The sequence below is a fragment of the Panthera tigris genome, chromosome D3 (genome assembly GCF_018350195.1).
Source record: "Panthera tigris isolate Pti1 chromosome D3, P.tigris_Pti1_mat1.1, whole genome shotgun sequence".
NCBI lineage: Eukaryota > Metazoa > Chordata > Mammalia > Carnivora > Felidae > Panthera > Panthera tigris.
Window position 1 is genome coordinate 28651739 of NC_056671.1, and position 18123 is coordinate 28669861.

At 39.2% G+C, this 18123-nt stretch overlaps 1 protein-coding gene and 1 pseudogene across 4 annotated transcripts in view; one reads left to right on the forward strand and one right to left on the reverse strand.

Annotated features, from left to right (window-relative positions):
• The window catches only part of LOC102966185 (protein HIRA), a 91612-nt gene extending 77993 nt beyond the window's left edge, over positions 1 to 13619 (forward strand). For 3 of the 4 annotated variants that reach the window (XM_042963134.1, XM_042963135.1, XM_042963136.1), the window contains one exon: positions 12728 to 13619. In XM_042963134.1, coding sequence (XP_042819068.1) covers positions 12728 to 13182 — 455 coding nt within the window. In that variant the 3' untranslated portion in view covers positions 13183 to 13619. The remainder of the gene's footprint in view (positions 1 to 12727) is intronic. The other variant, XM_007091594.3, reaches the window with a different exon arrangement.
• LOC122232701 lies at positions 3524 to 4089 on the reverse strand (annotated as a pseudogene).
• Positions 13620 to 18123: the final 4504 nt, after the last annotated feature.

The following is an 18123-nucleotide window of genomic DNA, read 5'->3' on the forward strand; positions in this document are numbered from 1 at the left end:
AGCAGTCTTGCAATAGGTGAAGGTGACTTGGATTGGCACAATGGCCATGGAGAGAGGAAAGGAGAAAGATTCAAGTTGTATTTTGGAGGCAGATCCAACCAGACTTGGTGGGTGGATGGGTGGATGTGGAATAGATTAAGAGAGAATAATGAGTATGCATACAGTTGCCTCCAGAATTTTTGGCTTGCACACACGGCTGCTAATTCATTGAAAGGAACAGGTTGGTCAGGGATGGGAGTTGTAGATATAAGTTAGCTCCCCAGCTTCTTCTTTAGTCACTGAGCAAATACTGATGGAGCACCCGCTGTGGCCAGGCATGGGACAGTGAGCAGTGAACAAAGCCGACAGGCCCCACCTTCATAGGTCTACATTCTTGTGCAGAGAAGCAGATTCTAAACAACTGAGCAAGTACATGTATTGTGATGGGTGGGGGTGGTGCTGTGGACAAACATAAAGAGGGCAAGGGGATACTTTCAGGATGCTATTTTATATTGGGTAATCAAGGAAGCCTTAACTAACTGAGCAGAGAGACCAGAAAAGGTGAGGGGCAAAGCCCCACAGATAACTGGAGAAAGAACATCCAGGCAGAGGGAACAGCAAGTTCAGAGGCCCTGAGGTGGCAGCTTGCAATGTGGAAGGAATAGCTGAGCAGAATAGCAATGGGAGGGTGAAAAGGGTTGTAGTCAGAAAGGTTGGAGGGTCAAACCTCATAGGTTCTATAGGCCATGGTGTGTGCTTGGCCTGTGTGTTTTATTCGATTTTTATTTTGTTGTAATAGATCTTAATTTGGTCATTTAATAGAATCCTACCTTCAAAGTCCCAATTCCCCTTACACCTTTGAAGGTATGGTGCCACAGTTTTAACATCCACTGTTGTTGCTAAAAATCACTGCTGCAAATCTGATTTCCATTGCTTTGTAAGTTCTTTTGGGATCCTCTCTTATTGTTCTGAAGTTTTACAAAGCCCATAGTCTGTTTCTTTCATTCATACTGTGGATTTTTCTTGGTTCTCTTCTTCAGTTATATCTTCCTTTCCATTTTCCCCATCATCAGAGAGATGTAATGTCCTCTCTTTTTAAAATCTTCTGTATAATTTTTTGTAGTTTCAGTTTTCTCCCCAGATTTTCAATTTAGTCTTTTATCTGCTTGAGCATAGTAAGTTTAGTTATTTTAAAGTTGTATGTCTGATAATTCTGGTATCAGGAACCCTTGTGGATCTGTTTCTCTTGTCTATAGATGTGTCTGTGCTTTCTCATTTATATTCCTATTTCCTTACATGTTTGATTATTTTTAACTGTCTGCTGGACATGTTATTTGAAAAATTATTTGTAGGAATGATATGAGGACTTAGGTAATGTTCCTTTATTTCTTGGAGTACTTTTATTTGCTGCTGCCAGTTCTTGAGGCATCAGTACTGCAGGGTCCCCTCAACCCAGTTCAGGGGCTTAGGTTTTCTGGGCTGTCTTGGAATTCAAAGCCAGATACTCATTTGTGCAGGGTCTGGTTTACTTCCAGTTTACCCTTATTCTAGGGTACATGCCCTTGGGGTGGCAGCAGAAGGTGGGGGATGACTTACCAGGAACTCCCACTTTTCATTTTGGCCCCTGCTTTGATCCCCCTATGCCCTCAAGTCTGGCAGAAGCTTGCTCAGCCTCTTTCTCATCAATAAATGTTCCTAAGGCAAAGGTGTCATTCTCTGGCCTTCTACCTTCTCCACATGCCAGCTTAATCCTTTGTCACTAGCACATTAGCTGTCTGAAATCTGTTTCTGTTTGTGTAGCTAGGTCCCCAACGGGAAGGGTTCTGAATTATCAGTAAGAGTAAAGCTGTTTCTTTACCACTCATCACCTCCGGGGCACCCTGATAGGACATCTTCTTGGGTGAGAGATAGGCTGGCACATGTCTGACCAACCCTTCTCTGGGCCAAGTTGTAGAGGTTCACTCTGTGATCCAGCAGCCACTCTGGGAGCCTTAGCCTAGGATGTCAGCTGGAGCTCTACTACGTAGCAGTTTTCTGTCTCAGCCTCATGGTAAGCATGCTAGGCCAATATGGTGCAGATGGAAGGGGGCACAAGCAAGCCACCAATTATTAGCCATGTGCTCTTTTCTCCCACTCCTTCCTGCTGCTTGTTCGTGCCAGCTCCAAGCAGGATACCTCATTGGAACTTTGTCTAGGAGAGCCTGGAGCTCTCTTCACAGGAGGGAAGGTGTAGTCCTACCTGCTTTTTACCTTCTGTAAATTACCTAATATAGCTGGTCTGCTCACGGTCCCTGGTATCCATAACAAATGCTTTCAGCTGCAGGTAAATGATACTCCTTCTAATGGTGCTGAAATCTTTTTTTTTTTTTTTCCTCTCTCTAAGTCATCTGGAGGTAGGTGGTACCCCTATATCTCTGTGATTCTCCTGGCCTTTACCTCATGGTCACAAGGTAGCTTTCATACCCAAGTTCAAGGAAAGAGGATAGTAGGAAGCCAGTACTAGCAACATCAGAAAAGGAAAAGCTACCCAGAAGTTAGTCCATGCTTCACAGGCAACCAGCAAATCACTTGAGCACACTCGTTGCAAGGGAGTCTAGGGAAGTGAGCAATTAGAGAGTATGTAGAAGAGGTCTTAGAGCAGGTGTAGAAATAGACAACTCCTGACCTCAGCACTATGCTGAATTTATTCCTTTTAAAAAAGCAAAACTGCTTTGCAGTCTCTTTATCGAGATACTGAGGGCAGGTTTGAATATGAACACTGTACTCTCTTGTTGAGTTTCTTTGTGAGCACTTTTATGGTAAGAATTGATCCTTAAAATGGAACTGGTTCTCAAGGTAGCTGGGAAAATGGAGCTGTGGATGGAAGGTGGACTGAAAACCAGCAGTGCTGACTCAGCAGCCAGCCCTCCCAAGAGGCTCATTAGAAAGCATCATTTAATATATTTAAGAGCCACTTATACTCCCTTTCTTTGAACTAACTGTTGAAATACTTAGTTGCCATGTGTTCTTATTGGGTTTGTAGGAGCTCTTTATATACTGGGAAATTACTCTTTGTGATATGAGCTACCAGTTTGCTTCAGGAGACCCCAAAGGTCCAGGCTCTTTCCCTCAAAGATCATTGTTCAGTGTCGAAGGGTTGGACCAGTCTTCGTGGTAGGACCTGTGACAATGGCCAGAGAGGTAGTAATGAGCTGTGTCCCACGCTGCTGCCTTAAACAGTAGAGAGACATACTGAGAGCCCAGAGTGGGAGGTGGTACTTGGTGGCAGTTGGTATTGACATAAGCCTTCAGGCCAAAGGGCAGATCCTCTTGCAGCTTGCCCCTGGTGCCGCAGGCAGGCAGTACGTTCTGCTTTGTTTATGCAGTTTACTTCATCCCCTTTTATCTTTTTTTAATTAAAATTTTCAGGTTTTTAATTTAAAATTTTATTTTGGCTGGTAATATAGTCACATAGTTCAAAAATTAAAAGGTACAATAGTTTTGAAATAAGCTTTGTTGTTTTGGTGGGGTTGTTTTTTGGTTTTTGCTCTACTTGTACTTGCATTTATTTTATGTGGAATTTACTCCCAGGCCATAAATTTTTGTTCAGTTTCTTCTGGGATATCTTTTTCTTCCATGCAACCTCCTCTTCTGGTTTAGGAACAATCTCCTTTTCAATAAAGATCGGCTCAGTGTGGCAGGAAGAGCTCATATATGGGTCAGTCCAAACATGACTTCTGTAAGTTCTGCGCTGCATCTTGGGGTTTTGTTCACCTGAATGTGCTGCTCAATGACCAGAGAATCTACATCCAAACCCTTAAGTTCAGCATTACTCTTAGCATTTTGAAGCATGTGTAGTAAAAATTGAGCGCTCTGTTTGAGCCTCTGATTCTGTGTCCAGCCCCACTCTTTGGCCTGGGCATACCTACCAACTCTACCATTGTAGTAACAGAATGGCACACATTGCTTCTATAAAGTGACAGTCTTCAGATACTTGGTGGCTTTTCGGATATACATACCCTTGATGCCTGTGCAGGTTCACATGCATTCATAAAGTGAACACAAAGCTTTGAACCTCTTGATTTGCATGATTTTGTAGGACTTTCTGGGTCAAGTGAATAGTGACCATTTGCAGAGATCACCTCAGACCACTTCTAGGAAGAGCAAAAATAAGTCTTGAAGTCAGAAACTAAAGGCTTCTCTACCTTTTGTCTTCTTTTTCAAAATTATTATGGCTATTCAGGGTCCCTTGAGATTCCATATGAATTTTAAGATGAATTATTCTATTTCTGTGAAAAACACCATTAAGATTTTGATATGGAGTGCATTAAATCTATAGATTGTTTTTGGTGTTAGTGACATCTTAATAATATTAAATCTTCCAATCCATGAACAGAGGATGTCTTTCCATTTACCTTTAATTTCTTTCAGCAATATTTTATAGTTTTCAGTGTACTAGTCTTTTACCTCTTTGGTCAAGTTTATTTCTAAGTATTTTATTCCTCAGAGACTATTGTAAATGGAATTGTTTTGTTAGTTTCATTTTCAGAATGTTGTTGGTGTACAAAATGCAACTGATTTTTGTGTAATTTCTTATTGTGCAAATTTGCTGAATTCACTTATTCTAACAGGTTTTTTTATAGAGCCTTTGGGGTTTTCTACATATAAGATGATGTTGTCTACAAACAAGAAAGATTTATTTCTTCCTTTCCAATTTGGATGCCTTTTATTTCATTTTCTCTCCTCATTGCTCTGGTTAGAACTTCCAGTACCCTGGTAAAAGCTAGGATTCTTGCCTTGTTCCTGACTTTGGAGCAAAAGCTTTCAGTCTTTTAACATTGAGTGTGATGTTTTCTTATATGGCCTTTATTATACTGAGGTGGACTACTTCTGTTATTAGTCTTTGGAGTGTTTTTGCAATGAGAGAGTGTTGAACTTTGTCAAAAAAATTTTTGCATCAATTGAAGATTGTTAATAATTCTTTAAATGTTTGGTGAAATTCACCAACGAAGCCATTTGGGCAGTCATAGGGTCTTTTTTTGTTGAGAGATTTGTGATTACTGATTCAATATCTTTGCTAGTTATAGATCTGTTCAGATTTTCTGTTTCTTCATGTTTCAGTCTTGGTAGGCTGTGTGTTTCTAGGAATTTGTCCATATTGTCTAGGTTGTCCAGTTTGTTGGTGTACAATTGTTTGTGTAAAATTGTTTATTTATAATGTTTACTTTTATGGCATCAGTTGTAATGCCCCTGTTTCATTTCTGATTGTGATTCAAGTCTTCTCTCTTTTTTTTTCTTAATCCATCTAGGCAAAAGTTTATCAGTTTTGATGGTCTTTTCAAATAATATGTTTCGATTTCATTATTTTCTCTATTTTTCTATTCTCCATTTTATTTTCACTTGTGTGATTTTCTTGCTTCTGCTTGATTTGGGTTAGCTTGCTTTTATTTTTCTAGTTTCAAAGATGGAAGGTTATGTTATTGATTTGAGGTTTTTCTTTGTATATTCTTAAAGCTATGAATTTCTGTCTAATGACTGCTTTTGCTGCATCCTGTCATTCTTGGTATATTGTTTTCATTTTCATTTGTCTCAGATATTCTCTAATTTCCCTTGTGATTTCTTCTTTGAATCATTGGTTAACAATATGTTGTCTCATATTTGCAGATTGTCCAGTTTTCCATTAGCTTTTGATTTCTGGTTTCATCCCATTGATTGGAAAAGATACTTCTATGATTTCAGTCTTTTTAAACCTATTGATATTTGTTTGTGACCTAACATGTGGTCTTTCCTGGAGAATGTTCAGTGTGCACCTGAGAAAAATGTATCCTGTTGTTGGGTGTGATGTTCTATATATGTATGTAAGGTACAATTGGTCTATATTGTTTTTTAGGTCTTCGTATTCCTTATTGATCCTGTCTCTGGTTGTTCTGTCCATTATTGAGAATGGGATATTCAAGTGTCCTACAGTTATTGTAGAACTATATATTTTTCCTTTCAACTCGATGTTTTCTTCATATATTTAGGAGCTCTGATGTTTGGTGCATATGTTTATAATTGTTACATCTTCTTTGGGAAATTGACCCTTTTATCATTATACAATGTCTCTTGTATACTTTATGAGAGACAGAGAGACACGTATACATACATTATACTTTTGTCTCTTGTAATAGTTTTTGAAATAATATCTGTTTTGCATGAAACTAGTATAGCCATCTCTTCTGTATTTTGGTTACTATTTCCATGAACTGTCTTTCTCTGTCCTTTCATATTCAACCTATATGTGCCCTTAGATCTAATGTGAGTTCCTTGTAGGTAGCATATGGTTGGATCCTGGTTTCTTACCCATTTTTTTAATTGGGGAGTTTAATCCATTTGCACTTAAAGTAATTACTGACAGATAAAGACTTAATATTGTCATTTTGTTACTTATTTTCTGTATGTTTTATAGCTTTTTATCCCTCATTCCCTCCTTTACTATTTTACTTTGCATTTAGTTAATTTTTTTAGTGACATGTTTTGATTCTCTCCTCTTTTCAGTTTGTGTATATTCTATAGATATTTTCTTTTTGATAACCATAGGGAAAACAAAAACATTCTAAAGTTCTAACAGTCTATTTTAAACTAATAACAGTTTAATTTCACTTGTATACAAAAACATTGCCTACTCCTTTACAGTTCCACTCCATCCACTTTGTTATTGAAGGCACAAATTATATCTTTTTATATTCTATAACGTTTAACATAGATTTATAATTTCTTATGCTTTTGTCTTTTAAATCTAATAAAAGAATAAAAAATGGAATTACCAAACAAATGTACACAATATGGGTTTTTATATTTGTCCTTGTTTTCACCTTTACCAGAGAACTTTATATTTTATTGTCTAGCATCCTTTTATTTCAACGTGAAGGACTCCCTTTAGCATTTCTTATAGGGTAGTTCTAATCATAATGAATCCATCAGTTTATTTATCTGGGAATGTGTTCATTTCTTTCTTGATTTTGAAGGATAGTTTTGCTGGATATGGTATTCTCAGATATCAGTTTTTCTCTGGCTTTTAGTGTTCCTGCTGAGAAATCACTGATTGTCTTATTGAGGATGCTTTTTACATAATGAGCCACTTTTCTTCTTTCAAGATTATCTCTTTGTCTTTGACTTCACATAATTTGATTAAAATGTGTCACAGTATGAGTTCATTTGGGATTTTCCTACACGGAGTATTTGTTGAGCTTGGATTTGCAAATCCGTGTCTTTCCTCAAACCTGGGAACGTTTCAGCCATTATTTCTCCAAATAAGTTGTCTTCCCCTTTCTCTCTCTGTTACTCTTCTGGGACTTACATAATGCATGTATTGGTCTGCTTGATGGTGTCCTATAAGTCTCTTATGCTGTTTTCTCTTTTCTTCGTTCTATTTTCTTTTTGCTGTTCAGATTCAATAATTTTAAATAACTTGAATTCAAGTTTATTTATTCTTTCTTCTGTCTATTCAAGTCTACTGTTGAACCCCTCTAGTGAATTTTTCTATTTAGCTACTATGTTTTTAAGCTCCAGAATTTGGTTTGGTTCTTTTTTATAATTTCTGTCTCTTTGTTAATATTCTCATTCTGTTCACATATCATTTTCCTAATATGTCTGTTCATGTTCTCTTTGAGAATATTTAAGACAATAGTTTTAAAGTCTTTGTCACATAAGTTCCAAGCCTGTGTTCCCTTAGGGTCAGTTTCTGGAGGTTTATTTTGTTATTTTGAATGGGTCATGTTTCTTTGTTTCTTTGAATGCCCTGTCATCTTTTGCTGAATATTGGGCATTTGAAAAAAAAGACCACCTTTCCAGTCTTTGCAGACTGGCTCCCCTACTCAGCTGGTCATGAAGGCTCTTGGTCCTCCAGCCTTTTCTGGGGATGCCTTTTTCCCAGGTCTTTGCTTGTGCTTTTCTTCCATTTCCCCATTTACATAGCTGCTTTTAAGTGTTTCACTTTCCCTAGAAATCTCACTTCTGCTTCTTTTCATAACCTTAGATGTTCTGTTGTATTCTACTCGTAGTATCCTTTCCATAGGCATCCACAGGTCCACAGTTCCCCTACAGCTCTCAGTCACCACTTTGCCCACCACTGCCCTTTTGCAGCCTCCATCATGATATCTAAACTATGCCATTGTTCCCATCAGCACTCTCTGTTCATTTAGGTTTTCTTTAATGGCTTTCAATACAGTTTTATAACTTTCAGCACATAGGCCATCCACGTCTTTTGTTAGATTCATTCTTAGATGTTTTATAATTGTGGCTATTCTAAACAGTATATTATCCTATTTATGTTTTCTAATTATTCATTGCTGCTGTATATATATATAAATGCATTTGGTTTTGGTATTTTAGTCACCAAACATCTTTCTACACGTTTTTGTTATGTTTATTATTATTATTATTATTATTATTATTATCAGTAGTTTTGTGTTTTCTGTGTAGAGTAAGCAGCCAAATCATCTTAGATAGTTGTTTTATTTCCTGTTTTCCAATTCTTGTGCCTTTTTCCATAATATTAAAACCTATTAAATTAATAAGCTTTCTAAGATTAAATTATCCTCAATTTCTTGGATAAACAATAACTTGGTCATAGTATCTTTTCATTCACTGTTAGAACTAATTGCTAATAATTTATTAGAGATTTGTACACCTGATTTCATGGGTGAAATTGGCCTGGGATCTTTCATTCTCATTTTATTTTTGTCTGGTTTTAGAATCAAGGTTATTTTGGGGCACCTGGGTGGCTCAGTCGGTTGGGCGTCCGACTTCGGCTCAGGTCACGATCTCGCGGTCCGTGAGTTCGAGCCCCGCGTCGGGCTCTGGGCTGATGGCTCAGAGCCTGGAGCCTGCTTCCGAATCTGTGTCTCCCTCTCTCTCTGCCCCTCCCCCATTCATGCTCTGTCTCTCTCTGTCTCAAAAATAAATAAAACGTTAAAAAAAAATTTTTTTTTTAAATAAAAAGAATCAAGGTTATTTTGTCTCATAGAATGTATTGGGGGTAGTTCCTCTTTTTTTGTTCTTTGAGTTTATATAAATTTGGAAAAATCGGTTCCTTGGAAGTCTCTTAAACATCAGTTTACAAAACTAGTATACCTGTTATTTTCCTTGTGGTAAGATTTAACTCCTATTTTCTATTTATTTTTGAATTGATTTAGATAAATTATATTTTCCTAGGAATTAGTCCATTTTCTCTAAATGTTCAGTTTTGTTGGCATAAAGTTGTTGATCAGTAAATGATCAGACAAATGACTTGTCTTTATTCGTCTTTTCTATCAAAAGTTTTTAATTTCATTGATTTCAATTCTTTATTATCTCATTTTCTTTTTAAAAATGTTTTTTCTTGGGGTTCCTGGGTCGCTCTGTCGGTTAAACATCCAACTTTGGATCAGGTCATGATCTCACAGTTCATAAGTTTGAGCACCACATCAGGCTATGTGCTGTCAGCACAGAACCCACTTCAGATCATCTGTCCCCCTCTCTCTCTGCCTATCTCTCTCTCTCCAAAATAAAATAAATAAGTTTTTTTGATGTCTTTTTTCTTTCTTATTTTATTTTATTTTATTTTATTTTATTTTATTTTATTTTATTTTATTTTATTTTATTTTATTTTATTTATGTGTGTGTGTGTGTGTGTGTGTGTGTGTGTGTGTGTATGTTGTTTTTTTGTTGTTTTTGTTTTTCTGATACCTAAGTTGGACTCAGGTAATTGGTTGTCATTTTTGTATGTACTCTGATAGATGTTTTATGTTTTTAAGTATCCCTATAAGAGCCCCTCTTCTGTTGCATTTCACCATTTTCGCAGTATATAGTGTTTTTATTGCCATTCACTTGTAAGTCATTTTTAGTTTCAATTAACAATTTCATTAATTAACTTAATTGATTAATTAGATTCATGGGTTCTATTTGTGTCTTAGTTAGAGAACATGAGCTATATCAGGGGTTGGCAAATTTCTTCTGTCAGGGACCAGAGAGTAAACATGTCAGGCTTTGCAAATTCATGCAGTCTCTGTACAACTGCTTGACTCTGCTGTTGTAACATGGTATATAAACAAAAGGACGGGTGTGGCTACATTTTGATAAAATTATTTACAAAAACATATAGTAGCTGTATTCGATCATGCCAATCTGCAGTCTACATGATGCCTATTTTTTGAGGTTTACTTTTAGAGCAATTTTTTGTATTTCTGTGTGTGCCAAAGAACGTGTATTTTCATTTTGTATATGTCCATTAAGTCTTATTTACTAAATGTTCAGTTCAGATTACCTGAATCTGCAGCTTTTTCCCTTTCTGACCCATCACTAGTTGGTTGTATATTAAAATCTCCCTGAGGGTGGTTTTGTCCCTCTCTTTGACTTTCTCTTTCCTCAGCAATGTTTTTGTCATGAAGTCCTCTTTGGTAATTGTAAAATACTCGCTCTCTTTTTACTCTTTACTAACGTATCTCTCTCCAACTTTTAACCCTTCTGCATCCATGTTTATATGTTTCTTACTAACATTGGATGGCTGGCTTTTATTTTATCTAATCTGACAAGCTTTTTTTTTTTTCCCCTCATTGCTAAGCTCAAACCATTTACATTTTTTGTTTTCTTGGTTTTCTTAAGGCTAATATAAACTTTAGCCATAGTTGATCACATTTCTTTTCATGTCTCTTAGCATTGTCTGGATTTATCTTCTCTTACTTCAAGTATTTCCTCCAAAACATTTTCACGGTGGATCTTTTTTGTGGCAAACCTTTTGAGGTCTTATAAGCCTAAGAATACTTTTCATTACACCTTTTAATATGAATACCTATTTGGGTAAAAAAGTTTAGGTTATGAGGTTTTTTCCCAGTATATTATAAATACTACTTTATTGTGTATCTTGGTATCTCTCCTTTTGTAGGTAATATGCTCTTGTTTTTTAGAAACTTTCAGAATGTTTCTGTCTTTGATATCCTCAAATTCTGTGTATTTTATCCTAACATGTCTAGATACCAGCTTTTCCATATCTTTTTTTCCCCCAGTTTTGTGAAAAATGTTGTTGGTATTTTAATAGGGATTGCATTAAATCTGTAGATTGCTTTGGGTGATCTGGACATTTTTACAATATTGATCCTTCCAATCTATGAACATGAAATATCTTTCCATTTATTTGTGTCTTCAGTTTCTTTCATCAATGTTTTACAGTTTTTGTGGAGTACAAGTCTTCCTAGGTATTTTATTGTTCTTGGTGCAGTTGTAAATGGGATTGTTTCCTTATTTTCTATTCTGCTACTTCGTTATTAGTGTGAAGAAATGTAAGATTTCTATATATTAACTTTTTGCTGTGATTTTACTAAACTCATTTATCAGTTTTAGTTTTTTGATGGAGTCTTTAGGGTTTTCTACATATAATATAATATATTACAATAATGTAATATATTATAATGGTATAGTATAATAGTGTCATGCCATCTGCAAATGGTGAAAGTTTTACTTCTTACCAATTTAGATGCCTATTTCTTTTTCTTATCTGACTGCTGTGACTAGGACTTACAGTACTATGTTGAATAAAAGTAGAGAGAGTGGACACCTTTGTCTTATTACTGATCTTAGAGGAAAAGCTGTTTTTCACCACTGAAATATGTTAGTTGTGTGGTTTTCATATATAACCTTTATTATGTTTCCATATCTTACATGATCAGCATTCATGGAGGCTTTCAACCTAAGGCCATTTGATTTTATTATGTGAAATCCACCTGTATTATTTCCTTAAATATTTCCTACTCTCTTCTTTCTCTCTTCTGGGACCCATTATGTAGATATTGCGCCCATTTGCTGCCTCCTTCTGCCTTTACTTTTCCCCATACAATTTCTCCTCTTACTTCCCCTCTCTTGCCTCTCTCCTCAAGCATGATCTGTGGTCCTCCATCTGACTCTACTCTGACTTGGTCTTCAGCAGTGTCTGTTCTCCCGCAAATCCCATCTCCTTCAATGACTACGTTGCTCATACTTAATATCTACACTTGGTTCTTTTCTATAATTCCTTGTCTTGTTACCATGCTTATTTTAACATCTTGGGCCTTCCTTCACTTCCAATGGTCAGTGTTGTTGGTTGGTGGTTTTTTTCTTTGAAGCAGATGTGCTCCTCAGGGTTCTGTGCAGTGGAGACCCCTCCCCACAGTACATGTTGCAGGAGAACCCAGGCAGACCATGGTGCCAGTGCAGCCAGGCATGAAAGATTCCTGGGCAAAGCCCAAGGGCAGAGGCCCAGGATTATAAAACCAAGGCCAGCCACTGCCTCCCAGGTGCCTCTTCTCCCTTGAATTTGACCTCAGTCCCCTAGAGAACATCCACATGAGGGAAGAGCCATTCCTGGATGGCTATCCACCTGTCCCTCTACCCTAATGTCCTACTTCTGTCCTGGTCTGGAAGGCCAAGCTACCATGGCCACTAATCAGTACAGTTCAAGACCAGTGGTGATTATGCCGGCAAACTTAGGGGACACAGAGGAGCAGAACCTACCCTGGTTTTCTTTGCTGTATCCTTGCACTGTGTCCTTTCCCTACTCCCTGCCACTCCATCCCACATGCCCCAGCTCAGGCTTTTAGCTTGCCTAGGACTTGCCAGCATGTAGAGAAATTGCTCTCATCCATCTGTAGTTTCTCCAGGGGGTCTCTGGGGGTCAGATGGGCAGACAGAAGTTTCTCTGCCAGGCCAGGGAAGCCCCCCCATCTTTCAGGTCTCCTCACTGACACTTGAATTCAACTGTCACTCTTTGTGTCCACAGGGTCTCCGGAAGAGGGAGCTGTTGAAGGAGCTACTGCCAGTCATTGGGCAGAATCTCCGTTTTCAGCGCCTCTTCACCGAGTGTCAGGAGCAGCTCGATATCCTGAGGGACAAGTAGCCTGCCTAGGCCTCCCCTGGCTACAGCAAGGGCAGGGCCACACTCTCGCCGCTGACAACGCAGAGGACCACCTCTCACCTCGTCAGGCTACAGAAGGACGAGGAGACACTGGCAGGAGGTGGGCTATCCCGTGCCAGCACCAGCCCAGCTTCCTGGGCAGACTTCCCCTATTTCCTGGGCCTGTTGCTCCCTCAGAAGGGGGAACCTCTGCCAGCCATTCATCCCTCCCTCCAGGACCCCTGTGCAGAGCTGGGGCTGGGGCCCTGCCCTGCTGCCCTGGGGTCAGTGAGGCACTCCCAGGCCTGCCGTCTCCAGCACGGTCCCAAGGTGGACGCTAGTCCCTGCCACTGCAGACACCGTGCTGCTTCAGCTATGATGAATGAGCCATTTGTGAAAGAGAGAGAACCCTGAAATGTTAGTGTATTATGCAGTCAGTAGACTGACCCCGAGACCTATGTAAAAGGAAAGCCTATTCCAACACGGACTATTTTTGTACTAGAATTTGCTAACTTGTAATATGGAATTTTCCTTTTGGCCAATAATCAGGATTTCCCTATAAGTCACTTGGACATTGGTCACTTGTAGGAAATTTAAACTCTAATTATGACAGCTACATTGAAAAATAATTGTACTGAAATTAACTTGTCTATCTTCATTTGGTTTTAATTTTTAAATGTTTGTAAAAAGAGACTGTTTTTTGGGGGAATGGGGCAGAGGGGTGGGCGATTTCTTTTGTAAGTGTAAAATAAATGAACACGCATTGGATACCAAATCATCCTGGCTTCCCCTGCCTTTTCCTTCTAACTTCCACCTTCCCCTGAAATGGGCAATAATGGAACATCAGAACCAGAAAGGATTTTTGATGTCATCTATTGGCCCCAGCCTCTCTGTGCAGAAATTCTTTCCCACTGTGGAGGTCACTTCTTTGAAGGATCTGAGGCTGAGCTGGGGGTAACCGATAGGCCACCTCACATAAGTCTCTTCCCAAGCCATGCCTCAAAGTTCTTCTGGTGGTGGGGCCCCTTGGTCTCTGATCATACTGGCAACCAAGAGCTACAGCTGACTTGCCAATTTCATGGAAGGAAATCAGTAAGTACAGACTTGAGTTTTCTGAAGAATTACCTGAAAGCTGGGATTTTCTTAGAAAGTGGTCCAGAGGCTGACCCACAGGAGAGGAAATAGCTAGAATCACGGAAACCTCAAGTGTGGTAAGGACTGAGCACCTTTACCTCTGTGTTATGCACCTCATTGTTGCCTCCCTGCCAGCTGTGTGGGATCTCAAGTCTGGAAACAGAGACCTGAATTCGGAATTAGAAGGCCTGGGTGACTTTGGTCACTGATAACCCTCTCTGGATGCTTCCTTACTTAGTGTCCATCTTACTGCCTTCTCATTCATGTCAAGTGGCTGGATGAGACACCAGCATACATGCATGCCTGACCAAGCCAGAGTACAGAGTGCATGTGGGTATGAATACCTCAAAAGCCAGGCTACAAGTATGAGCCCTTCTTTAAGGAATGAGGAACCAGAGATGCTATGTGGGTCAGTCAACTCCCCAGACAACTCTGCAGCAAAGCATTAAGAAATTTTTGGAGCCACAGAATGCACATGGCCTCAGGACTGACAGGCTTGCTGAAGTCCAAACCAGCAAAACTCTGGGCCTTGCTTTTCAGCTGTCAAATGGTGATGAGGTTAAGAAAACCTGCATGGTTGTGAGGACTAACTGGGATCACATAGTTAAAGTCCTGACACTTAACTAATACCTCCTTGAAGAAAATTTTGACAATCAGTGTTTTAACACTCTTATTTGGAGAGGAAAAGTTAAGCAGAAAGATGTCAGGGACTTCCACTTCCAGCCAAGATGGAGTAACAGAAACCAAATCGACCGTCCTGCCTGAACCAACCAAAAAAGCCAGTCAACATACATGAAATGATGATCTCAAGACACTGAATATCAGAAAGCAAGGGACAGTAATGCTGGGAAATAGGAAAAACAAAAATTGAGCCCTATGACTGCTCCAGTTTACTACCCAGAGAGAGAGTTTCCAGTCTGCAGCAAAGGTAGGGAAACCTGAGGTAGAGCCCAGCAGACTACTTGAGTTGAAGAAATAAAGCCTAGAGCCCAGGGAGACCAAGGCAGCTAGAGTTCACAGGACATAACACCAGAAAGGAGAAAACTCCGTAGAGAGAGAACCCTGGAACTCAGCAGAGGAAGCCCTACCCTATCCGTGCATATTGAACTGAGCACTGATCAGTGTGTGCAAATGAGGAAATAGCCAAGGCTAGGCAAAAAACCACCTGAACAGATTAGAGTGAAAATTGCCTAGGTATTACTCAGGGTTAAGAACAGCACTTGTTCCTACGAACCAGACTAGAAAAACATAACTCACAGGCTTGGTTGAGGTAGAGTACTTAGGAAGTATTGCCTCAATATTGAAGAATAATTAGAACAGTGCTCTGGATTCATCTAACAAAAAAGCAAGACCCAAAAGGATCAAATTGTCCAGCTAATTAATTACATTGCAAAGCAAAGTTCAAGAGGATTTATAACAATACTAAAGTATGCAACATCCAACAAAGTAGAGTTTACAATGTCTGGCATCCAAACAAAGACTACCAGGCACACAAAGAAGCAGGGACACGATCCAAAATGAATTCTAGCATTATCCCTTATGATCAAAAAATTAAGTGCAAACATAACAAGAAAGTCACAAGCTTCTAAAGATGAAATAGATTAGACATCACAGAAGATTTGTGAATGTAAAGCCATAGCAATAAAAATGTTCCAAGACAGAAAAAGTCCATAAGAGGAAAGAAAAAAATAGTATTAATAAGCCATGGGACAACATCAAGTGGCTCAGTATACAAGTAATTGAAGTCCTCAAAGTACATGATAGAAAAGTGAGTGACAGAAAAAAATATTTGGAGAAATAATGGCCAAAAATTTGTCCTATCCTTATCTTTTGTACTCTTCCTGGTGACCCCTGTGCCACTGTCCCTTTTCTCCTCACACCTACCCCTAATGCCTGATGACCTCCCTACTCCATCTACTGATGCCCCACACCTTCCCACTACCTCTGCCCATAGACCTTGTTTGTAAGCAGAACACTGTGGGCCTGTATTGTCCAAGCCTAGGACTCCTTGCCTCTCAAAATTCTGACCTGATCATATTGGGCACCTCCCAACTTTAGCCTCCAGATCACATGGGAGGAGTCAGAGCATTTTACAAATTAGGTTGGTGCAGTAAGAGGTTATATATACACACAGCAGATACACTCAAAAGAAAGAGCAAAGTCCATCATCTCTTCACATATGGTATCTACTCTCCCTGTCCTTTCACATACCTGGCAAATATTATTCTCCACATCGTTCTTCATCTTTAAATGTTATTTCTGTTTTGGTTTTAAGTTTCTAATTTTTGTGAAAATTACTATTCTTTTGTAACTTAAATTTAACTTAATTACTTCTGTAATTTTTTAAAGTTTGTTTTTGAGACAGCATGCACATGAGCAGGGGAGGGACAGAGAGAAAGGGAGAAAGAGAATCCCAAGCAGGCTCTGCTCTGTCAGTGTGGAGCCCAATGTGGGGCTCAAACTCATGAACTGTGAGATCATGACCTGAGCCTAAATCAAGAGTCGGACGCTTAACCAACTGAGCCACCCAGATGCCCCTTTAATTAATTATTTTAAACTTAGGACACTTTACTAAAGATACATGGGTGGCAACTAAAGTACATGAAAAGATGCTCAACATCATTAGTCATTCAGAAAATGTAAGTGATAGATGATAAAACCACAATGATATAACAACATATACCTATTAGAATGGCTTAAATTGTTAAAAATTACAATACTGAGTATTCATGAGAACGTGCAGCAACTGGAACTTTTGTACATTGCTAGCAGGAAGACAAAGTAGTCACTTTGAAGTTTGACAGTTCCTTATAAAGTTAAAAATATACACTAACCATAGAACTCACGTATTCCATTACTAGGTTTTTGTTTTGTTTTTAAAGATACAGAACATTTTAATCAACTCAGAATGCCTCATGTTGCCCCTTAAAAATTTTTACCGAGATAAATAATTCACATAATATGCAGTTCATCTATTTAAAGTGTACAATTCAGTGGTTTTTAGTAGAGTCACACGTATGTGCAATCATCACTGCGATCACACATATGTGCAATCATCACTGCAGTCACTATTAGAACATTTTCATCACCTCAAAAAGAAACTCCATACCCTTTATTATGCCCCATTCCCATAATCCCTAAGCAGCCATCAATCTACTCTTTGTCTCTATCATTTGCCTATTCTGGATATTTCATAATAAATGGAATCACAGAATATGTAGTATTTTGTAACTGGCTTCTTTCACTTAGCATGTTTTCAAGATTTAACCATGTTGTAGCCTGCATTAGTGCATCACTCCTTATGGCCGAATAATATTCCGTTGTTTGGATGTACCATATTTGGCTTATCCATCCACTGATGGACACTTGAGTTGATTTCACCTTCTGACGATTATGTGTAATGCTGCTATCAACATTGTTTACAAGTTTCTGTATGGACATGTTTTCATTTCTCATTAATATATACATAGGAATAGAATTACTAGGTCATATGGTGACTAGTTAACTGAAGAACTTCAAGACTGCCTTCCAAATGGCTGCACCATTTTACATTTATACCAGCAGTATATGAGGGTTCTGATTTCTCCACATTCTCACCAACGATTCTTATTACCTGACCAAGTGAATGTGAAAAGATATCTCACTGTGGTTTTCATTTGCATTTCCCTAGTGACTAAAAACATTGAGCATCTTTTAATGTACTTACTGCTCATTCAAATATCTTACTTGGACAGAAGATGGCGGCGTAGGAGGACGCGGGGCTCACAGCGCGTCCTGCCGATCACTTAGATTCCACCTACACCTGCCTAAAGAACCCAGAAAACCGCCAGAGGATTAGCAGAAGGGAGTCTCCGGAGTCAAGCGCAGACTAGAGGCCCACGGAAGAGGGTAGGAAGGGCGGCGAGGCGGTGCGCGCTCCACGGACTGGCGGGAGGGAGCCGGGGCGGAGGGGCGGCTTGCCGGCCAAGCAGAGCCCCCGAGTCGGGCTGGCAAAAGCGGAGGGGCCGGACAGACTGTGTTCCGACAGCAAGCGCGACTTAGCGTCTGGGAGGTCAGAAGTTAACAGCTCTGCGCGGAAAGCGGGAAGGCTGGAGGACAAAGGGAGGGAGAGCTGCTGAGCCCCCGGACGGCAGAGCTCAGCTTGGCGG